The sequence below is a fragment of the Sphaeramia orbicularis genome, chromosome 1 (assembly GCF_902148855.1).
Source record: "Sphaeramia orbicularis chromosome 1, fSphaOr1.1, whole genome shotgun sequence".
NCBI classification, from domain to species: Eukaryota; Metazoa; Chordata; class Actinopteri; order Kurtiformes; family Apogonidae; genus Sphaeramia; species Sphaeramia orbicularis.
In genome coordinates, this window is record NC_043957.1 from 28,849,978 (window position 1) to 28,875,176 (window position 25,199).

Genomic DNA, 25,199 nt, shown 5'->3' on the forward strand with positions numbered 1-25,199 from the left:
ATACTACATTTGGTGCCACCACTTCAATGTTACAAACCATGCAGACCCTAAAATATAAGACTGTGCAAGCATGGATCAATATTCTGCTTCAAATAGGTTTTACAATTTCATACAAGATTGGCACATGAGGTGGAAATCGTCTTTTACATTTTTGTCCTATTCTTTAATGATAGCATTTTCTTTTCTTTTTTTGTCTTTACAGTGATATACAAATGCATGTATTGGTCAATAACTGATAAAAAATAGACTATTATTCTACTATGCTCAAGGGCCACTGTCAGTCATTGGCCTTTATAATTAACATTTCAATTAACACTTTTCTCCCCCTTACAGCGCCCTACACTGTGAAGTCTCTAAAAATCCAAATAATAATAATAATAATAATAATAATAATAATAATAATAATGGATTAGGTTTCTATAACGCTTTTCAAGCATCTCATATCATCCAGTGATCCAGGGAAGTTAAAGTTTTAGTGTTTTTACAGTAAATATTTATCTTCATTGGAAAAAGCATAATACAACAATTTTTTCAGATACTTTTTATGGGATGTTCTTACAGTGGACAGTGTTTTGTTTTTTTTTGTTTTTTTTTTTTAAAGAAAGCCGTGAAACCCCTGTCCCATACAAAGGACAAAATTACATTGCTGGGTCTTCCAGAGGATATGTGATGACCTAACTTCACTTCTCAGCTTTTGACCATTAGATGGCGCTTCAACCAAGCTGTATTTTAGGAGAGGCTCAAACCCCTGGATGAGGGGAGTTTACAGAGAGGGAGTGCTCTCCCTCACTCTGTTCACCGGACTCATCTCACACACTGAGCCGAACATTGCAGGCGGCAGGTGTATGTGCCGGCTCTCTGCTCCGATGCTTTTCTCACTTTGGCCACATTTTGTACTGAATTTGGAGATTAAACCGAGACCATCCACTGCACAGTAACCGGCTTCCTGCCCATCTCGGCTCTGAGGATGTTGCACTGATACAAACAGGAGCATCCTCTCTTTCCAGCCGGCATCGTCAGCTGTTGCTCTGGGAGAGAGTGGAAGTGTCGGGAGCAACAGAAAAGGCCAAACTATGCGACTGATTTCTAAACGATAACCGTTTTCCACCTTAAGTCGACCAGGGAGCGGATGCGATCTGAGGTTATCCGCGCGTCTCTGAGTATTTTCTGCGCTTTGTCGGTGCCGGAGGAGCTGTGCCAATGGAGAAAGCGACCCCCCAGCCCCAGCCCCAGCCTCAGCCCTCAGCCCCAGCCCCAGCTCCAGCTGTCGATAGCGAAGACGGAAAGTCCAGCGGAGGACATCTCTGGTCTGACCGACGAGGAGCTGCTCAAGTGGACCAAGGAGGATCTGGTGCGGCGGCTGAGGCGGTCTGAGGCCGACAAGATGAGCGTGATTCTGGACCACGGGAATCTCATCCGAGAGGTCAATCGCAGCCTCCAGCTCCACTTGAACGAGATCAGGGGGCTGAAGGTGAGGGGGCGCGCTTTGGTGAAAGATGAGATCATAGGTTTAGAGCGCACCTGAGAACGCGCATAGCAGGAGGGATGTTCGGCTGTTTAGGAAGCTTCTGCAAACATGGTGTGAGGATCAAAGATATCACTGAAGTTCATGTGCCATATGTAGGCCTGTATGGGAACTGAAAGAATAGGCTGTGAGTGCATGCAAAGGCTTTAGTTGGAAAGTAGGAATGAGTGGAGAGTTAGAGAAGTCAAAAAGAGTTTTGTTGTTTAGAAAATATTGTAATACTATAATTTGACAAAAATCACTGACAAAACATGCTTTATACTGCATCTATTCTTACAAAACACACATTAAGTAATGATAGAGTTGCCTAAATGGTGTAGAGATTCATCCATCCAATAGAAGGTGTGTCCTGTTTCCACCTCCACAAATCTGGTGTCCAGATTTCCCTCTTTGTCTATTATTAGGCCGTGCAGCTACAGGCACCTTACATTCCAAGGAAATTCCTGCATATACTGTAAATCTACACCATGTGCATTGCAGTGTCCCTTTAAAAGCATGTGGCATTTGTCAGTATATGAAGCATTTTTTTGTCTGAGTAACCTTTAACTAGTGCCTTTGTATTCTGAACTAATAGGAAAATATAACACTGAGCACACAATATTTACAGTTCAACTTAAAAGCTAGCCTGCAGTAACTTCAGATGAAACACCTAGGGATCATTTGCCTTTTTGGGAGGCCTCCTCACCTCTCCACCCATCCAAGCTGTCTAATTACACAGGAAAGAGCTGGAGGGTAAAAAGGCGAGGGAGCAGTAGAGGGAAGTTAGGGAGGAGGTAAATCATTGAATGATAGAGGAGGACAGAAGGAGCTCATTTGGAGGTGTAGACGGTATGTTTAAGGAAATGTGTTTGGTCTTAGATGTTTGTGCCATGTGATTTGGCTGCCCTAGCCCAGTTGTATTCCTGTATGTGGCCTCTCCATTTCCTTCAGTAATCTACTTTATGTACTTCACAATGAGTGGTACAAAGTCAGTGCTTTTATGGAAAAGACAGAGAGGATTAGATTTTCATTTCATTATGATTGCATACAGCATTTGACTGATACCTAAAATAGAAGTAAAATGGATTGAAACTGGGCAATTGTTGCAGTGATTTATTTTGGAGTAAAATTAATAGACAAAAGACTATGTCATTTCAAATCGAAAGCACATTTTTATCTATCCTTCATTCGTCAGCATAGTTTTGATTTGTTTTGCTTCTCATTGTGTTCTTCACAAAATAGGAAGTGCTGAGTCCTTCAACAGAGTCTAACACATTCTTTTTAACAATTTGATATTTTTCCTTTCACTTCCTACTCAGGATATTAATCAGAAGCTCCAAGAGGACAACCGCGAACTAAGAGACTTGTGCTGCTTCCTTGATGACGACAGGCAAAAAGGCAAAGCGTGTTTCTAGGGAGTGGCAGCGCCTCGGACGTTACAGTGCCAGTATCATGCGTAAAGAGGTGACCCTTTACCTTCAAAAACTCAAGGAGCTGGAGTTGCGACAAGAGGAGGTAATCCGGGAGAACCTGGAGCTGAAGGAGCTTTGCCTGCTGCTGGATGAGGAGAAAGGGGTGGTAGGAGGAGGTGGTTCTGGAGGAGGTGGAAGTGGAGGAGGCGTAGGGATGGGTGGGTGCCGCAACTCCATAGACAGCCAGAATAGTTTGCTGCTGGTTCCAGGACAAGGGCTGCTGATGAGAGATGTGGGGGACGGGAGCAGCACCTCCAGTGCAGGGAGTGCTGACAGCTCTGATCACCCTCACCATAAGCAGCCACACCTGGCTGTTGGGGTGGGTGGAGTTGGTAACACTGGGGACAAAGGGAGTCCTGAGATTGTGCATAAACCCAGGTGTAGCAGCATCAGTGGAATAGGTGGAAGTGGAGGAGACAGGGAGGTGTCCAGCCCAGAGCTTCCAACCGGACGTCATCGGAGCACAAGCCTGGAATACCCATACACACTACCCCAACTCTGCCGGCCTCGCTGTGGCTCCATATCTGTACCTGACCACAGTCGAGTTATGCGGGGACTGAGCCCTGAAAAATATGGGAGAAATGTGGGTCGACGCAGTCCAGAGCAGCCCCCCAAGCACCACAGCTCGGATCTTCTCCTTGGCCAGAGGCAGCATTTCCTGGGCCAGGGAGGCAGTGGGGAGCTCTATCAGAGGCACAACAGAAGCAGCATTAGCGGTACTAGCTGTGCGAGTCCCGAGCACCGGCAGGCACATTTAGGGACTTCTGAACATTATGAAAAGGGCTGTGTTGTCCAGAGGGGGAGCCCGGAAACTCAGCGGCACCAGTACAGCATGAGTCCTGACCATGTTAAGTTTGGCAGCCCTGTTAGAGATGGCCAGAGGAGGTCAGCTGCAGAAGAACTGTCACCACATCATCGGAGCATCTACAATGGAATGAATGGTAAGTCTGTGTGCACGTTAATGTAACCCACTGTTTCCTTATACACACCAAGATGTCAAATAACACACATAAAACAAGCCTCTCAAAGTTTAGCCAGTTAATTGTTTCCTGTCTGTTATTGTCCCTCTCATACAGAAATGTTTGCTCTAAAATATGAAACGCTCTAAAATATAAAAGTGAAAATAGCTTTGCGATTGTGTGATTGAACTGCAATGACTAAGAAAACGAAGATACTTGGCCTGATTTTGACAGTTTCAAAATTTGCTGAATGATTGATTTTTTTGGTGTCTCTAGAGGAATGTGGCTTGACTGCAAACAAAATAGGGTATTCAGAAATATTTATTTACATGTTCTGTGTCTAACTTTAACAGATTCAGCTCAAATGAACCATGCTCAGATTTCAGCTGGTGATGTCGTGTTGCCACTATCTGCAAACAAACATACACACATGCACCATTTATACATTGAATTACTCCCAAATCTTTGCTGCATCATGCCCATCTCTGTGAGATCAGTGGGAGTTAAGGACGTCAGAGAGAAGGAGGAATATCAAAGTACCAACTTGGCTGCTGTTTAAATACCCCACAGTGGCTGATAATGATTTCTCTAGTCCGAGGGAAAAAGTGCTGAGTGGCACAGAGCTGGCAGAAGCTAAAGGACAAATTCCTCAAGGTGAAATATTAGCCTTACTTTGCAATATGATTCTGAAGTTACAAGAGAAAAGACACAGTCAACTCAGCGCAAACATATTACCTCCAATAAGTTATGCCAATATATACAATATGTAAATGTATTATTATTACTACCAAATTTTATAGTGATAAATACACTTCGATGTTGCCTTGAACATGAACAGCTACAATTCATTGTCTTGTTTGCAGAGTCTTTTCTATCATTATAAGACCCACAGTAGAGCTATCAACCAGTGTCAGTCGAGCAGTGGCAAACATGCTTTCAGTAGCACTTTTACAGTCTGTATGGATTGTTGCGGATTACCTTAAAGACACACACAACTTTGATTCGGATAATCATTCTGTTTTTCTTTTAGCTCGTGACAGTAGTGTTCTGTGTAGCACCATACGAGATTTCAATCTTGTTGTAATCTGAAACCCATATGATGTCTGTAAAAGGCCACGAAACATTAATGCCTCACAAATCCTTAATTGGAAAATGTGAGTGCACAGGGCACTCACTGGCCCTCGAGTCTGGTGGTTTGCCAACTGTGGCCTAACTGCTGCAGACTGAGTGGAATGCATGGACCAAAGAGCCTTTAACCAAGTCCATAAAGATTCATTAAGCCTGTGTGGGAGACCAGTGTAAGATAGAGTATGTATGTTGTGGAGTCATATTGGTAGATGTCTGTTTGTCACAATCAAGAATGCTCCTTCTGAGCCGCCATGGCTCCACTCACCTGACAAGGACAGTAACTTCAAGTGTCATACAATCAACGCTAGCCCTGAGGTTTGAGGTTTTGCTTTAGAATTTCATACATAAATCAATGCTGCTGATACATGAAAATCCACCAAAACAGGCTTTTGTGAGTTAAAAAGAAGTTAAAAGAAGTAAAGAGAGCAGCTTTGCATCTGTGTCTGTGTGTGACTGACCCATCCTTAACGCCATGTCCTTTTTTGGATGAAGAGGGAATTTAATTCCTGTGACGATGTAGTACACTCCACTTGCTTGGATTATCCTCTAAGCCCTTTGCGCAGTATTATTTCAGTTTTTATGTACTTGTGTTTGTGTGTGTGTGTGTGTGTGTGTGTTTGTGTGTGTGTTTGTGTGGCAGATTTTGGTAGATGTGCTACAGTTTCTCATTCAGGGTCATTGTAGGTTTTTTTATTTAGACAAATGAAAGTCTTATGTTTATGTGCCTCGCAGCAGAACAGAAGCTAGGGCAATTTAAATTCCTGGCAAAATCCAAAATTAAAGCAAAACAACACTCTGACCTCTGAGCCTTTTAATACAATCTTCTGTTGCATCTTTCAGAAAGCTTATCACACTAGCTCTCTTATTTTCACAGCCAGGGAAAAGCAATACCACAAACTGACTAATAGCAGTTTCACTGAAAAATTTTTATTTGTTTGTGGTCCAAGTAAACAGAACTTATTCTATGATGAGTGAATTCTATGACGATAAATGATGCAGAGAATCTTTAAAAAGGCTTTTAGAGAATCCTGCCATTCTAAGCAGTAAATACATAAATTAGGAATAAAATGGGTTGGATGTCATTGCAGGATTTTATGTTCATGAAAAACAATAAATACTGTCTGGGCTATATGTAATGATGGACCTGTCAAACCTGTTATTACTGTTTATGTTAAACCGGACTGCACAAATAAACAGTGAAACCTGCCAGTCCGATTCTGACCCAGATCAAATACATCTGTCTTTTCCTGCAATAGATTCCCTCTCTCTGTGATGGATAATCAGCCATGAACACTGTAGTCTCCTGACCCAGACTGGAGGGGTGACTGTTCCCTGAGCCAATAGGATTTCTACACTGCAGAGGGTCTTTTTCAATAGGAGAAGTGACTTAATCATGTTTTCTGCTTTAGCAATCACAAGTTCTGCATATTAGCTTAAGCTGCTCAGATTATCGGGTGGAGTAAAAAGGGCTGCATTGGGGGGAAAAAGGACAGTAGGAGCATGTGGGAGAATCTCTACTCTTACAATGCAAGTGAACACCACACATGTCCAAACATGCTGCCCTGAACAGCCAAGAGTACAGTATGTGTTCATGAACAGAACTGCCCCTATTCAGTGCTATATTGTATCACACTAAATAAGAAATGATGAACAATGACAAGCATAATTCTATAATTCTTTTTTTTTTCTATTCTAGTGCACACATCATATTGAATTAGCAGAGATAATTCAGCCATTTTCATGCATTCTATTAAAATATATGATAGTAGCATCAGTTCAGACTATTTAGCCCTCTCCGCTTGTTGTTCAGAAGTGTTTCTGCCTGCCAGCACAACAGGAAATCATCACTGATGCTTTGGCCTCAGATAATGCTCAGCCTCTCCACTGTCACCAAGAGAGCCGGGCTATCTCTCTTTCCACTCTTTTCTGGCTTTCTCTCTTTTTCCATCCTAATTGGCTGCCAGTGTGAACAACCAGCTGTCGGACAGAGAGAAAACTCTGATTACAAAGCCCTCTTTCTGGAGATGGGGAGGATGTGCTGTTTGCCAGGCTAAGCTGAGGAAAAGAGGTTTGAGGAAGTATTTCAGTGGATTAGTGGCTGTTTTCTTCCACTCTTTCCTTCTCTCTCTTTCTGTCCTCCTCTCTGTCATACATTCCTCTCTTCTTCTGACATCCCTTTATCCTCATCTTCCTCACTTGTCTGCCAAGGAGATGGATGTAAAGCCTTCCCTTGACAAATTATGAAGTGTAAGTAGCATGAAGAAACTCAAATGTTTGTCACAATGACTTGGCGTGAAAGGTTTTGGGGAAGCATTAGACTCTAACTGAAATCGATTAGTATTAACAGCAGACATCAGTTCAATTCAACTGTGCTGCTACCAACCCAGCTTTACTGTTTAGTACTTTGTGAACTGCTTAAACAACATGTTGCACAAATTGACTTGGTTTGGGGAGACAGTACTGTTTTGACATTTTCAAACATGTCAGTGCACTTTCCTGTAAGTGTGCAATATATCATATAGGGGCTTTGACCTTTTAACACCCAATCTTTTCATGTGACCCATGAGCTAGGCTTAGGATCGAGGATGATGAGGGGTTAGTGTTACGCATTGTCTCGCTCACTGGAAGGGTGGATATTTCCATTTTCGTTGCATCAGAATCTAGCTTTTACGTCTTACATCACTGTGCTGTAAAACTCATTTCTGGGTCCAAACAGTCAACTACCAGTGTGTATCCTCCGTCCTCTAACTTTTTATAAATAAGGCACCAATCAGGATTCTGAACGGACTACATTTATCTATATTTTTTTTTATTAAATGCAGTCGTTCATACAATTTTTCCTTGTTAATGTTTTACCTGTTTAATCTCCTGGTTCATTTACAGCAGTGTCATTTTGTGCTCAGTTGTGTGTTGACTTGAGTCATTTATCTTCTACTGAACTGGACAGCACAAAAAATGGGTTGACCGACATAAAACAAAGTATGAAGATGTGAAACACATCCTAAAAGCTAGGGGCGTGTATTGGCAAGAATCTAGTGATACGATACAAATCACAATACTTGGATCACGATTCAATATATCACGATATATCATGATACTGTAAAAAAAAAAAAAAAAGGAAATTTTTTGTTTTTCTTTTTTTTAAATGATTATTTCCTGGAAGAATTGAATTACACCAGAAATATACACAAATACTAAACACATTTTTATTTGATCACAACAGGACCTAATGCGATATCACAACATTCTCCTGTGTTAAAACTTAAATTATATTTTACAGACATTACAGATTAAAATCCTGCACAAATGTTCATATTCTATTAGTTCATAACTAACATCATAACATTATTTTTGTTTGAATAAATACCTAAAAATATTGATACAGTACTTTTTAATATCGATACAGTATTGTGAAATGAAATATATTATTTTAAAACATTGCAGAACCGGTATTTTCTCACACCCCTACTAAAAGCCTCGTTGTATGTCAGGGTAATCCATAAAGATGCAGTTTGGTGGATGCAGTGGGAACTAACACTGGTTAGCCAACATGCTAATATTAGTCAGGTAACATACTGTTTCTTAGTACCAAACTTAGTTTTTTGTCCTTTGAGTAAGAATTGTAACTTTATTTATTAACTTCATCCACTTCCTGTGCTCTTTATCATCTTGTGTAAAGTGGTAGAATGAAGACTGGATGTGCTTTATGAACTCCAGGCCGCAGTACTGCAGCAATATATAGAAGTTTACCTTTCTCCTTCCTCTATCTGCATGTTTTGACTGAAAACAGTACCTTCCGAGCTACAACTGTACCCTGAAAATGGCAAGTTTTGAAAAAGGCAAATCTTTTTATATTCCATTTTATTTTGTAGGGATTTAGTCATTTTAATATCATGACAAACTTCATGTACCATCAAAACGTGTCATTTGACTCTTGTATGCATGCACTGTCACAGCATTTTGAACTCAACACCACCCAAGAACAAGCCAAAAAGCCCAGATAACTAGTACTTCATTCCAAAATGATAGCAGACAATGACAGCCTTATCCATAGCACTGGCAGAGTGTGGAGATAGGTCTGACTATGTGAGATAGGTTGGGATTAAAACAGAAGAAATGTGAGACCAATATGCACATATTAGATTTCATTTGAAAAGGTATGTTCTCTAGTTTCTGTGCTTAATACATGCCTGAAACACTACATATATTATATCAGTTTAGGACATAACTCAATGTACGTAACTCTAACCATATCCCTACCACCAACACCTAACCTAACCCTAAAATGGGTCACTAGCGATTAAATTCAGTAGATTTTCCCACACAATATATTTTATTACATTATTATATAAAACTGTTACATGAGAGAGCGGGGAAACTCCAGAGATGAAAAATTGGGGCCATCAAAGACGTGTGATTCTCATGGTGCATGTCTTTATCACAAACGTTCAAAGGGGGAAATGTTACTCTTAAATGCTATCATGGCATTTGAATATGTAATTACACATGAGACCAATTACCCCAGATCTCCCTGCCTACGTATAGGCTATCAGAGCAGCAATTAGCCAAGGACTGCATGATGAGGCATTTTGTTTATCTACCTCTGGTGCATATCATTGTCATTTTTAATCAAGCTGCCATCAGCTCTATTTCCTTTAAAGCTTGCTCCTCCTAGACAGTGTAAACACACATATGCCTCTTTACTGTGTAATACAATGCAGACGATTGCAGCCCTGTTTGGTAATTTCATGACTGAAGCTGTGTCAAAGGGAAATGGAGTGTGAAATGTCTCTAACAAGAGAATAACTACTACTTTTGGCAAGCTAAATCATAAATCATGAAAAGCAAACTTGGATGGGTATGTGCTGCAATTACAGCCCCCCGCCCCCCTTAGGAGATTTACAATATTGTGAGCTTGTCCAGTCTTTTGGCAGTCTGTTATACTGATATGAATGTTTTTATTGTGTTAAACTGAGGTGTTAATTTTATTACAACTGTCTATAATGCAAACAACTGCAAGTATCTGTGTGACCCATGTTGGTGCATAAACATTGCAAAAACATAATGTAAAATATTTTGCATTGCAGCAGAAGTAGCAGTGTGAACATTCTCTGGCCTTGTGATTAAATGTTATTCTTGCATCATGATACATCTGTGAATTGAGATATTTCCACACTTATAGTGTTAAGCAAGAAGGTGAAAACAGACCTTCCAGTGCTGACCTGTTGTTAATATTCCCAAACATTCCTCCCCACCAGCAGCTCCTAAGTAGCTGTATGAGTTATGATAGAGGCTGCTTGATGTGTACTAACATCACTCCAGCTCAAACCCCAGAGGTATGTGGCAAATGTTCCACGCTAGCCCAGTCATCTGGTAGACACGCAAACCCAGTGGAATGGAGAACAGTCTTTGTCCTCTTACGCCGTGCCAATGGGGAACGGCCCACTGAGCTGAGAGGAAATTAGCTTGCTAGGCCAGGTAATTAACTGGAAGTTGAGTGGCTGCCATGTACGAGGGCAGGACTGGGCCTGAGGGAACCTCTGTCAGTCCCAAAGTCACCAGCAGTAACCACATTTATGTTGCATTTACTTCAGCTGTAGCTATGTGTCATGCTGAGAGCTGGCAGTCTGAGGGTATCAGGTGATCAGGTGGAAGTGGGAGGAAGAGAAGAAGTCTGAAGAGATGAAGATGTCAATGAGTACATGCAGAGTGTGCAAGCTTTCATTGAGCTGCATATTTCGGGCTTTTAGGCATCTTGTGAGTGCTCTAACATGGAAATTGCAACAGTATCTTACAAAAACATGCTATTTTATGTCACCTGGTCATGCACTGTCAGGTATTGTATAACAAACTGAAGAGAAGCAATAAATTGAGAAAATGTACTGGGTGCTTCACTGTATGACACTGAAAAATGTTAGTGGGGCTCAAGATAGCCAATAATGACGATGTCGGTTCCATATCAACATACTCCAGTTTTTGTCAGGATATTTTCCTTACGTCTACTGAAAATGAGTATTCCACTAATATTTCTGCTCACATGCAGCTGTGCCTACTCATATTAAAAACAGCACATCTCAAACTCTTCCACTGTTGAAAGACATTGTGTAAAAGTCAAAATTTCTCATTCAGTCTTTGAAACACCTTGAAAATGTCAGCTTTTCAATATTTACACATCAATAACCTTGAAATTATTTTCTCTTTTATCTTTAAAAGTATGGAATGTGCACCTCTCTTTACAGCATTGAGGTGTCTTGATCTTGCCTGACTGCAAACATGCATCGGAATTCTGCAGTAAAAACCCACAAATGAGACGCATACATGAATGTGTTGTAAGAAACTTCAAAGAGTCCTCATCAAACCGGAATAAGATCTGGATAAATCATTTTTTAAATCATCAATCATTTAAATCATTTTTTTGCGGAACAGGCCAGTTTAAAAGAAAAGAAAAAAAAAAGATCTAATTCAGACAATTTCAGAAAATCCAAACAGAATGTACTGTTTTTATGATATTTCTAAAATATCAAATTTTGATATGTTCTGAGTAATAGTGGAAGACTTGTGTGCATGTAAATGTACTCAGTGATGCAATGTCAGAGAGAACATAAAATATGCTTCTTCCTTCATATCATAACTTTTCAACTTATTGCAGCTCTGGAGCATCTGAATCATCAGATGCCAGATATGTTGCATGGATATGAAAGAAGATCCTACTGTATAATACCTGAGTACAGTTATCGCAAATATACGTGAAACTGATGCCTAATGCATGTCAGGAAGACATCAGTATTGATGCTGATGAAATCAGCCTTTCACTTGCAATAGGAAGAATGTTTTATTTTTCTTTTAAAATAGTCATAGTTAGGGGCATCAGTTAGTTTGTCTATAGTGTTTGTCTGTCAGATCAAGTAGCAGTGATGAGCTGCTTCACTGCTGCCACTGCCCTAATGGTTTTTACAAACTCACCATCTGTTAAAACAGAGAGTGAGATAACATATCAGGAATATAACATGTCAAAACTGCTGCAGCTGACATCATTATTATTCCTTCCTTTCACATCTCCCAGGATGGATTTATCCATTTCCTGCAGCATAAATGCATCTCCTACCCATATTGTGCATGATGTGCATTTGATGTAATGCTCCTCCTGCAGAAAATGACAGCAAGCACCCATTACTGCGGATGGACCCATCTTACCAACCTGAAATGATTGGCACCACCATCATTATATCTGTATCATTAACTCTTACTAGTTGTCTTTCTGTGGTGTCTTTTGGTCTGTGAGATTTCCTCTTGGAGATATTGAAATCAATTTCATTACCCCCCACTGCTCCAGACTGACTGGCTCATTTCCTTTACTGTTACAGTAAAATGTACATTTAATTACCTCTTTTATCTGCCTTTAGGGAAGCTTTAGTCTCAGGTAAAGTATGGATTTGACAATATTTTTCAGGTGATTTGAACTATTTTCTAACGCTGTATACCTTCACTTAATATAGGATGATGATTTTTTTTTAACCACATGCAAGTCGACTCTTAATCTTAATACACCTTTTTCAACATGGTGTTAAACTCGTATTTTCACTTTTCTAATGTGTGAAGAACTGTGAGAGACATGTTCAGTATTTTAAGAGCAAAAGTATTCTTTCCACCCTTAAATGTGACCCTGAAGACAATGTATGCCATGTATGTCATTTCATCCTTCAGACTTTAAGTCATCAAGTGTTATTCAAATTTTATATTTCATTACATTATGCTGAAAGAAACTGCTTTTTGCAAGTGATGTAATGCACTAAATTATTTCTATAGATTTAATATAAGAGTCTGAGTAACATACTACAACTACAAAAGACATAACCTTGTATTCATTAGCAGGAAAGAGACAAAACAATCCAAGAGAGTGTAAACAAGTTACAGCCTGAGGACAGGGGTCAGGGAGGTCTGGAGTCTTGTGGGAGTTGTGAAGGCAGAAATCATTAAATACAGACCCTGGGTTTAGATGAGGCAGAAAGGAATTGTGGGATACATGAAATTGAACATGCATAACTAGTGAAATGACCAACATTGTTTCTGATCCCCGCAGATCTGAGCCACACACTTGGCCTCTTCTATACGCTATGCCCAGCCTGTTATATTATTCATCAGCGTTGAGGAGTGATGGGTGGTGACATGTTAAAATAGGACAACAGCAGTTTATCTTGCAAATGTCTGCTTTAATATTTAATTGACCTCAGAGAATCATAGCAGGAAGCATACCACACCAATTCAGCTGAGAACACTGGCCCTTGTTTGGAGGATGTGTGATGTGGAGCATAAAAATGAATGACAAAAAACAACAAAAGAAGAGTTAGGGGCTCATGTTGTGACAGCCCTCAGTTCTACTAGTCTGTGAGACACAATTCTGTTTCTTTCACGCTCTGTTGATCTTTTCTCTTTAAATATGAATCTGACAGAATGGGAGTTTTGAACCAACAAAGGTTATAAATTCAGTACCCATCCATCATGATCACACATCAACAAAATACTGAAACACTTGGATATGTCTATTAAGTTTCCAGATAGTTGCATGTATGTGCATTGAAGAAGTGTATGTCTGCCTGTATCCCTGAGATCACAATGACTGCATACAAAAAAAAAAAAAAAAAAAAAGAAAGAAAACACGCAGAGCTCTCACAGGCTTGATCAGCCTACAGGGCACCAATTATCCAGCTCTACTCCAGTGAGTTTCATTCTCCCATCTCTCCACAGTGCACTTCAGCCTCACAGTGAGCCAAGCTGCAGACACCAGAATTTGAAGCCACATCACAGTTCTTACCTACTGCTATCACTCACTCCCGTACAGAGCTTACGCAGTAGTTAACATTCTTTACAACAGCATGATCAATTTCCCATGTATGCTCACGTTCCTGTTGGCTAATGTGTCCAGGAGATGAATATGAAATCTATTAAATTCACATTCAATAAGATGTCCATGGAAATACAGTACTGTGCAGAAGTCCTTTAGCTTTGTTGTTTTTGCAAGGTTGAAATCAAGGTTATAATAGTTTTGGATTTTTCATTATAGTTGAGTTTTATTTAGTTTTGACTTTTTCTCTTATTCAGTTCATTTTAAGTCATTTTTAGAGCAGGTTTGCTAGTTATTATTAGTTTTCATTTTTTTCTAAATTCTTAGTTTTAGTTTAGTTTTAATATTAATTTTAGTTTTGTCAAATCATTTATCTTCCTCGCTGTCAATCCCAGACAGGACTCTGCTTTCTCCCCACATTAGTCTCCTTGTTTCTAGGTAGAGTGGGGATGAGAAGACGACTCTAAACCACAAGTGATGAGAAGTGACGGACCATGAAATATCATATGGTGCCGCTAACTAAAATTGCTAGAGCAAAATAAATCAATTTCATATAAATCCGACATTGACAAAGATGAAAACGAAGGGAATTTTATCCATAATTTTTATCCGTTTTAGTTAGTTTTGTAAGCACACAATACAGTTTCAGTTATGGTTTTTTTCTTTTAATTATGGTTTTTATTTGTTTTAGTCAACGAAAATGTTTTTTCAATTCTAATTTTCATCATTTCGTTCGTTTTCGTTAACGATAATAACCTTGGTTGAAATGAGCATACTTGTTTCTTATTCTTTTTTTTTCAGATACAATAAGAAAATGCATATGTGCACAGGCTTAAAAGACACACAAAAAATACAAACTAAATGTTGTAATCGTGTTCTTCTGTTGGAAGCTCCAGGGATGAGTCTGGGTTCAGCTTGGTCTCAAAGCTGACAAAATTTATTCAGACCACAAATAAGATGGATACTCAGCACTGAGGACTCAAAGAACAATGAGCCCCGAACATAAGATGAATTGCACATTTATTTTCCCTATGGGCGGGCTCACCCATACAAATGGGATGGTCTTTAACTTAGTGTTATCTAACTGGATCAAGCAGAGGTGGGGCCTCAACTCTAAGTAAACTTAGGCCAACAATAAGTTTACTTCTTATCACCTGTGTTTGACAATACTATGTGTGTAAATGTGTGTGTGATTATATGTGTATCTAAAGGAAGAACAGAAGATAATTAACTCCTATGCATGCAGATGTTTCCTATTTTAATAAGCTTAACATACTGACCAACTATTTAAACTAGAACAGGGTAAAACATAAATCTGGTCACAAAGAACTCACCACTAACAGTATTGAAATAAAACAAATTAAACAAATGAATCCTATGTTAAAACACTAATTACTAACTAATAAAACAATGTATCCTAATACTTCAATATCTGAATTAAAATAATATTTCAATGTGTTCTAAAGGTTAAAGTCATCATTTAGTAGAACACCCTGACCCCATGACAAGAAGCAGCACAAATAAGAACATCTGACATGTGTTGAATGAAACCTGGTAGAAAATTAATGCAATTAATCTCATATTGTCTGAACAAAAGTGTTTAAGATATGTTTAGCGCAAAGGGAGGTCACACTAAATACTACCATTTTGGTTTATAGAAGCTGCTTTTCTCCCTCAAACTTTTGTTTTTACTGCTGTGCATACTTCCCATATATCCAGATCTGGTCTTAATACAGAAACTGAGAAATCATCTGAAAATGTAATAAAGAGTAGAACTAGTTTACTCTAATTAGAGACACTGGTGGGTAGAGGCTAATTGTTGTAATACAATTTCTTAAAGGTCCAGTGCAGATGTTGATGGATTTAGGATCTATGACATTCAGAATTATGTTTTCATTAGTTTCTAACACACTAAAATGAGACTGATTGTGTTTTTGATAGAATGAGGCATTTGTTACTATAGAGGGAGTGAGACACTGTTAATAGAGTCTGCTCTGTTGTGTAGCTTAAACAGGCTTCTTCTAATGGTTTTTTGCATTGCATAGCATTTTAAGGTATATTACTGTCAGTTTATTTGAATGTGGATTAGAGTAATTGTTCCTTTAACTAAAAAGCCCAGAATGGACAAGACAAACATATTCTAATGAGGGACTTGTGCTATATGTCACTAATGCCTTTACCATTGTATTACCAGTATCAGCTCAACTCATTCCTACTTGGAATGTTGTTTTTTTGCATTTTCATTATGTGACAGCAGGGACCACCAGGTATTATCAGGTACTATTTTTAGTATCACCTTCACTGAGATTCGAAGTGAGTCAAAGTGATAATAAATGTGAAGTAAAATGCAGATCACACATTGGTTGATTCGGAATGATGTGTGCACGTGTGTTATTGTAAGGAATAAAGTTTAATTCACTTCAACCCACATAGACCCAGTGCCACTTCTGTGGTAGTTCCCAAATTATTTTTTTCTCTATATTTAGCCTTTCTTAAGTGATCTGTCACCGTTTATCATAAAATAATCCTCTGTAGTTTGAATTTTTCCGGTAAAAATCAGGTGTCTTTCAATATTTAATGTACTGATCATGCAGATGTTCATAAAACCTCAGATTAAAGTTGAGGGTTATTATATCAAAAACAGAGAAAACTGAATAACAAAAATGATATTTTCGTCAAAAACTGTCATTAACTGAACATAAACCCAGTGTGTCCATCTACTGTCATTGATCCAACTCCATGGGTTTTACTGGTGAATCAATGTTTTAGTAGATGATGGTGTTTCCATGGTAACTACAGTGCCTCTGAATGTCCAAATGGGTCATATCAGATGACCATGAAAAGATGACAAACTGTTAATAACACCAATTATTTACATGTATTGATAAGATTAGTGGATCAACAGTTATTAAACATTTTAGATCAGTAGATGATTGTGGTCGCTGGTGTCTGTTTGGGTCTTTATTGGTTAATGCCAAGATATTATGGAAGTCTTTGTGTGGAATCAAGTCATTAAATGTATTGAAGTCTGATTTGGACTTGTGAAAAATGAAGCCTTCTTGTAGTTATGTGACCTTTTCCCAGGAAGTGTGGAGGAAATGGCTCCTACTCCAGACTCAACCACAGCACATATTAAACAATTCAAATGTAAACTGATGATTCAGTCATTCAATTATTTTCTGAACTGCATAATCCTAGAGAGAGTCACATGAATGCAAGAGCCTATCCCTGTTACTAACAGGTGAAGGTGGGCTACACCCCAGATATGTCGCCAGTTCATCTCAGAGTTGACGTATAGGTGAACAACAATTCATTCTCATATTTGACAAGATTGAGTGAATGAGTGGACTCACACTGCAAAAAAGGGGTGTCTAAAAACTAAATAAAAAACACGAAATCTGAGGAAAAGGGTACTCAAAACAAGTGAAATATCTGTCCATGCAGCAAGATAATTTCACTTGACAAGAGTTCTAGAATTAAGATTGTTAAATGTAGAAATAATCATGTCTACAGATCTATGAACACTTAAAATAAGGAATTAACAACCAAGAGAAATTATCTAACAATTCTAAATCTAAGTTTTTTTAATCTTGGTAAGAACCAAATAATTTGCAGTGTAAACGCACAACGCTGAAGGGAGTAAAGGTGTTTATTAACATAAAAGCAAACATGAGCAAAGAAACACAAAACCTGGGGATGAAACAGAGTTCATGGGAAGACAGGATCAGGATGGTGAGAGTCTGGGTTATGGCAGTGAGGGACAATATCAGAGCCCAAGTGAGGCTATGGAGAAGTGGTGACAGCAGCAATGATCTGGCACCGCACCTGAGCAGAGGAGCCGCTTATAAAGGCTCCTAATGGAGCTCTGCTCCAGGTGCGGTGCCAGCAGGTGAAACTGATAATGAGTTAGAGGGAGGGGTCTGTGGCAACGCAGGAGTGCACCATGACAGTATTCATACCTATAGGTGATTTAGTTTGACCAATTAACCCAGTGTTTCCCAACCTTTTTTGGCTTGTGACCTCATATTTAACATCGCAAATTTGTGGCAATCCCAGATATTCAAAACTGAGACATTTTTAATGCTAAAATTAATTTGTTTTTGATCATTTAATAGTTTGCTATACTATGTTGCAAATAAACATTAATTTTAGATGACATTTAGTCTATATAATATATATTATTATGGATGGAGGCAGAAAAGCCAGGTGTAGATTACTGCACAAAGTGAGAATTTGATTTTCCTTGGTCAGGATATGTACAGTCAGTCCAGCTTGTATTTACAAAACTGACAATTAATACTGAACAAACAATAACTCAAACTATGAATTATGAAAGAGCTGCAGCATCTTAAACTGACCACATTGAACATTTGACAGATAAACAGTACCACAGTGCTTCAGTTTCAGCTTCACAGTTTGTCATGTCTTTCATGTATTGTGATTGTCTCTCAACTCACCATATAAATTTAGTACATTTTATTTATTTATTTTATCAATTACTAGAAATTTCAGGTGACCCCATTTGAATTCCAGGCAACCCCACTTGGGGTCCCAACCCCAAGGTTGAAAAACACTGAATTTACCTGTTAAGGTGCATGTCTTTGGACTATGGACAGAACAAACGCAGTACATGCAAACTCCACACAGAAAGCCCTAGTGAGTGCTAACCACTCCACCACAGTGCTGTTGTGATGATTCATTTATTAACTGATTTATTTTGTCTGAAAAGAAGCAAAACTTTCTCAGTCCATGACAGCAGACAAATCTACAGCCCCCTTCGTCCATTTATTTTTAGAAGAAGAAAGACAGGCCACTGTAGGTCTGCTGTCCTCAACACTGAATGACAGCTGATCCATAACTGACACCAGTGTCAGTAGATATGACTCACAAGATCAGTCTAGCCACTGGCCGAATGCTGACTTGACTTGGTTCTATAAATATCCTGCATATTGGTGCATGTGTTACGGCCCAAGTATTCTGCATTCAGAACTTCCTCTCATGCTCCAGAGTTGCACATAATAGCACAGACTGCAGCTGCCTCAGGGATGTTAGGCTAAGTGGTTCTCCTGCCAGGCAGCCTCGCTCAACGACTGAGTGACTGACTGTCTTTCTGATTGTCTGACTGACTGCTAGCTAAACGGAAGGTCACTGATCTACCATGCATCTCCACAGGCTTCCCTGCCCAGCCAGCCTGAATAATTTATGTGGCAGATTTTTAGGAGATCTGAGGGAATGGCCATGTGAAATTACCTTGCATTGATCCTGTAAGTTGAGAGAAGAGGAGGGAGAGAAGGAGAAATTGACAGATCAAAGAGGACTGAGAGATGAGCAGCATCGACAAGTGTAGCTTCATGTGTTTACGGGCGTGATTCAGACATCAATAACAACTTGATTACTCATCCTGAGAAATCATACACATACGCCACTCAGTCAGAATTGTATCTAGTGCTGTTTTCTTATTACCTGGATCTATCCCCTTCAAATAATTTCTGAAGTTGTTTCATCAATTTTCATCAAACAAGAGACCTGAGCACCTTTTGAAGATCAGAAACCTGTACTTTTTAGATTATAACTTACATGTATCGTTAATAAATGGTCTTTGGGAAAAGGGTTTCCCTACCCACAGCAGTGATTTATTCAGTGTGGGAGCAGCCTTCCCCAAGCCAATCTAGCAGAGCTCTTTGTGGGGAAATTTAGAGTCTTTCATTGAGCTCTAGTGAACAGAGGGGGAATTTAAGGGAGCTTAGGACCCACATTATTCTGAAATAATCACATTATCTATATACTCTTGTTCTGACCCACACCAATCCCCCTTCCCCCACTGCATCTTTCACATCCCGTTAAATCCAATTTTGGCTTTAATGCCTTGCCCATAACTAAATCAACACAGTTCAAGTGTGCTGTATGTTTTCGCACTCTATAACTCTCCTTGAGGAGGTCACAGATGCTGGTTAGAAGTCAGAAAGTGCAAGTTTCATTAGACACTGATCCAGTTCTCTTTAAAAGGATTCGTCTGGATTTTGGCATATAGCTAGTTTACATAAGCAGGTCCAGTCCATCACAAGACAGCAGTTTGTGATCTTGTGACTGGTGTGTGACTGCTGACCTTGAGACAGAAAATCCATTTAAGCTAATTGCTTGTGCTTGAGCAGTTAAGTCTTAAGACCATGAAGTGAGTGAGGTTGATGTGTTTAACCAAGCTGTATTATCAGCTGTTGCTTCAGCTCTTCCATATAGTTCATTTCTGTGTTACTAAGGGCACACTTCTCTCAGCCTTTGAGTGTTCATTTAAGCTCTGACCTGTATTGTCTGTAATATAAAGACATGTTGTTAGCCACACTAAGTGCATTTCATCAAGCTGTTTAAAATGCATAAAATGTAAAAAAAAAAAAAAAAAAACCCAATTTAATTTATTTTGTATTATTATTGGGGAAAGTGGATACAATAGTGGATTAATGAAAGGAAAATATGTCTGGCGCATGTGTGGAATAAGGACACTGCAATCTTCACTGATTTAAGGAAAATAAATGCTATATCATAAGGGGATGAACGGCTACCATGCATGAAGAGCTGAAGAAAGGTAGAGGCAGAGTTTGATCCAGATCAGAGGTTCAGGTCAGGGGCAAGAGCTAAGCCCAGCTTCAGGTTTTTTGTTTTATCTCAGTCAACATCTCACATATTATCTTATTGTATGAAACATCACAACTGGTTTGAAAGAAGAAGCTATCAGGCTTGTTTGAAAATGATCTGTTCACTCCAGACAAAGTTATGGGTTCAGGACCAGAGGGGCGCCAAGCGTCTTATAACAACATGATGGCAGGGCCCTGCAGACATGTGTTTGTTATGAAAAGTTAACTAGAAGAACACATCTGGAACTGATCACATTGTGGACTGAATACCTGTTTGATGTGTATGTTTTCTTCTAATATATCTAACATAAATATTCATATTTCAAAACATTTGACATTGCTCCAAAACTACATTCAGTATCTAGTGGGATGTCATGATTTGACCACTGTCATCCACTCTCGATCCATCGGAGCTTGTACAGATCAAGTCCTGCTTTCAAATGTACTGTCTAACATAGCTATCAGCTCCACTTCCTGTTGACTTTGTATGTTTGTCTCTGTTAGTAGGAACTGAAATGCATGTGATCGTGAATTTGTCGCTTTGCAGCTCTGCTTTAGCCGTGAAATCAATTCCATTCCACATTCCCTGACCTCCAAAGGAAAATACCCTCCAGCCTACTGCTGCATCCCCCTGATTTTTTAAAGGAGTTTTCATATCTCTTTATGTAGTCTTTCCTCATCTCCCTTCCCCCTGAAGATAAACAGAGTGAGAGAATGGGCAGGGAATGTAGCAAAGGTGGCTACTGAAATCTTTTGCCGAACTCTGCAGTCACAAGAGTGTTATGAATCTTTAATGTGAGACATTCGCACGGCAAGGAGAGGAAATGTGCTGAAAACGTGATTATGGACTCATGGGGAAGAGAATATTGGAGGATGGAGAAAGAGACACAGAAAGATACTGAGCAAGAAAGAGAGGGGGGTGAAAGAATCGTTTTGGAGGGCAAAGGAGGTAAAGAAGGAAAATATTTTTTAAGGTTAGTCCGCTTAAGGTAAAGACATTTTTCCACTGAACTGAAACAAAAAGTTGTAGTTGCACAGCCAGTGAAATATTTGGGCAAATATTTATTGTACTTTAAAACAGCTTTAGATTAATATCCTTTGGCTTGACAGGAGGATTTTTCCTGAGAGGAATAAATAAAGCAGAGATTTGGTCTGTGGTGTAGGATGTCAAGATAGTGTCAAACGTCTGCTCTGCAGATTAAAGTTTTAGAAAGCAACACTCATAGTGTTACTTTAATAAGATCAATTCTTGTCTCCTTGTTTTCTTGTCTGTCCTGTCCACTGTTTAGCCTGTTCTGAAAGTCTAAGATTTCATAGACTTTCTGATTTTAGCCTAGATAATCAGGCTGCCTGAGGTTGTGCATGAATATGTGCATGTGTGTACCTTGACAAATTCACATTTAGTTACACTGCAAAGGTTGTGGCCGCTCTGTTTGCTGCTACAGCTACAAGCAAGATTGAAACAGGAAATGGAAAAATGGGAACAGAGAGGAAAAGCTGCATTGTAAGACATTTTTATACAACTCAATACAAAGTGAAAATAGTCACAATGACTTATAAAAAGTTATCTAAATACTAGAATAGATACTTGCCCATAAAGCTGTAATATTTTTATTTTTGAACACATTCCTCTTCTTCTTATTTACACATCAATAATCACCTTTGACCCAGATTACATACTTAGTCCCAGTTACACTTTATCTAGTATGAATAAATCAAATTGTCACAGTCATTTCATGAGGAGACTTAAAAATATTTTTATTCCAACCTTATGGACAACAGTGTATAATCCAGTTTACTACTTGTGCTTCACAAAGTTCAACATTTCATCAAAGTGTTTTTCTAAAATGTATTTATGAAAAAAAAAAGTTAATATTTTGTCACTAAGAGTAAATGAATAATGGCTGAAAAACACCATGAGCTAGACATAAAGACAAGGCTGGCACCCCAGGACAAAAAAAATTAGAATTACAATTCTTAATTCTGATTTCAGGAAAATTATTTTGAAATGACAATTGACCCCCACAGTTCATTTTTGATTTCCAACAGTAACAGTAATTATCAACAGGAATAGGCCAGAATGCCTCTAGAGCCAGAGGGATAGATGTACAGGCAATCAAAGCACTGATATGTGGGATGTTGATGTAACTGGTCAAATACATTTGGAAAATTTGTCAGTAAAAAAGGAAAAAGTCTTTAGTAGTGGGTGTTTCACTGGGTCAAAAATATAAAATGTAGATATGCATAAAGGAATCAGATACTCAGAATTGGTTCTCTACCAGTCATTTAGTGGAGATGGAGTGATGATTTCAAGCATATTAAATGCACTTGAGTGGGAGCATTTTGGAGAATTTTAAGATCATAACACAGCTGTATATGATGAATCCATCCAGTCACAAAAGGGTTCTACTGCAACTGAAGCTAGCACTCCCAGACCAATTAACTAAAAAGTCACTGAAATAAGACCTGTGATTGGGGTAAGTATGGTCTGAAAATAAGTATAAGTAAGACGAACCGTTCAGAACTAAAGGGTCATGTGATACATGTAAGCTGTTTAACAGACGGTGCATGTTGTTGTACAGGAATAAAGGTTGATCTGAGGCTGCACTGGTGGGTTTTTCTACACAGACAAAGCCAAGAACTTGAAGAATCACTGGAGGCAGCCCATCACATCAGACTACGTCAGACCTGCCACGGAGCAGATAAACGTTTATGATTGTCTCAGCCAGATTGATGCCAAGTGCAGATCGGGCAGATGTGTCTTAAAATCTAGAGAGGGTGGGAAACAGCTATAGCTGAAGTAACAGTGAGTTTCTGTTCAAGTCAGGCTGTTTCCTTCTGCTAACACACTGGAAAAAAATCAAAATCTTACCAAGTGTATTTTTCTCATTTCTAGTCAAAATATCTCATCACACTTAAAATAAGTCATAATCACCTCAAAAGTAACTTTTCAGTGAGATATAAGAACTTATTTTTACCTCCGCCAAGGAGGTTATGTTTTCATCAGGGTTTGTCTGTTTGTTTGTCTGTTTCTTTGTTTGTCTGTTGACAAGGTAACTCAAAAAGTTACGGACAGATTTGGATGAGAATTTCAGGAAATATTGATACTGGCACAAGGAACAAATTATTAAATTTTGGTAGTGATCGGGGGGGGACTGATCTGCCATGGCGGAGGTCTGTGCTCTCCGCTTGCTTTTCTAGGTTTGACTTGTTCCACTGGCAGATTTTTTTTGCTTAATTCAAGATTTTTTTAAGCAAAAAATCTACCAATGGAACAAGTGAAAATTATCTTGGTGAGATTTCTTGAAAGACAGTTTTCAAGATCTGTTGTCTAAAAATAAGTTGTTATATCTCACTGAAAATTTACTCTTTAGGTGATTATGTCTTATTTCAAGGGTGATGACATATTTTGACTAGAAATGAGTAAAATACACTGGGTAAGATTTAGATGTTAATAATAATAGTTTGGATTTATATAACGCTTTTCTAGACACCCAAAGCGCTTTACATTATTGACCCATTATTCATTCACTCACATATTCTCCCTCTGGTGGTGGTAAACTACATCTGTAGCCACAGTTGTCCTGGGGCAGACTGACAGAAGCGTGGCTGCCAATTTGCGCCTACGGCCCCTCCGACCACCACCAAACATTCATACACCAGTGTGAGTGGCACTGGAGGCAAGGAGGGTGAAGTGTTTTGTCCAAGGACACAACGGATTAACTAGGACAGAGCGGGATTCGAATCACCAACCCTTCGGTTATTGGACAACCCGCTCTACCACCTGAGCCATGGCCACATGTTTTCCAGTGCAGGCTTAAGTAGATGCATGAATGGTATCAATCTTGTCATCTAACTGACAACAAGAAAGTGAATGAGCCTATTTCCTATTTATTTCCTCACTGTTTGTTCAGGTTTTAATAAGTGGTGACTATAAGTTTGTTCAAATATCTATATCTAATTTCTCTTGTTTTGTTGATAACAAAAAATAGGCGGAACTACTCCATCATCATGTTTTATTTATGAGGCAGTTGTACTTGTTTTGGCAGCTTAAACAGACAGATGTCAGCTCTAAATCATTAGATTAATGAGCCTCTCCTTCTTGTCAAATCAACACATTTAAAATGCATCTCTCTCTCTCATCTCTCCCTCTTTTTCCTTTTCTCTTCATCACAGCTTTGATATCAGCCGGTTGCTGCACCAACAACTGTAGAAATGTCAAGCTATGGGACAGGTAAGAACTCCTCTCCTCTTTGTTTCTCCTTTGTGTTAGTAAGAGTGTTTGAAGGAAGGCGAACAGCCATTTGAAGGTCATTGTTTGTTCTTTCCACCAGTGGCCCATAATCCTGTAATTAGCTACCATTTTCTCTTTTACCACAGTGTGTGCTTCTTTCAGCTGAAGCTCCAACACGTACAATATTTATATAAACGAGCTGGGTGGGTTTAATTTATATTAAAGAATAAGGATCTCTAAATGAGAAGTAAATAAAATCAGAATGTTTTCATAAAATTTGACTGATATTTATGTTCTCATGGTCCTGCGTCATTGCAGGGTTGTTGTAAGAGTTCTCCCAGAATACCAGCTCTAGATGAGTAATGTGTTTGCATGCGTGGTCTGGCCCAGGTGTAATCACAGTGGGCTTACAGGGGGACTACGGAGTTAGA

General features: G+C 39.0%; 1 protein-coding gene across 1 annotated transcript in view; it reads left to right on the forward strand.

The window, feature by feature from the left end:
* Nucleotides 1–787: 787 nt before the first annotated feature.
* The window catches only part of LOC115419576 (coiled-coil domain-containing protein 85A), a 28,330-nt gene continuing 3,918 nt past the window's right edge, over nucleotides 788–25,199 (forward strand). Inside the window, 4 exon segments of the mRNA XM_075353476.1 lie at nucleotides 788–1,471; nucleotides 2,824–2,904; nucleotides 2,906–3,917; nucleotides 24,711–24,768. Of these exon segments, the coding sequence (XP_075209591.1) occupies nucleotides 1,130–1,471; nucleotides 2,824–2,904; nucleotides 2,906–3,917; nucleotides 24,711–24,768 (1,493 nt within the window). The 5' untranslated portion in view covers nucleotides 788–1,129.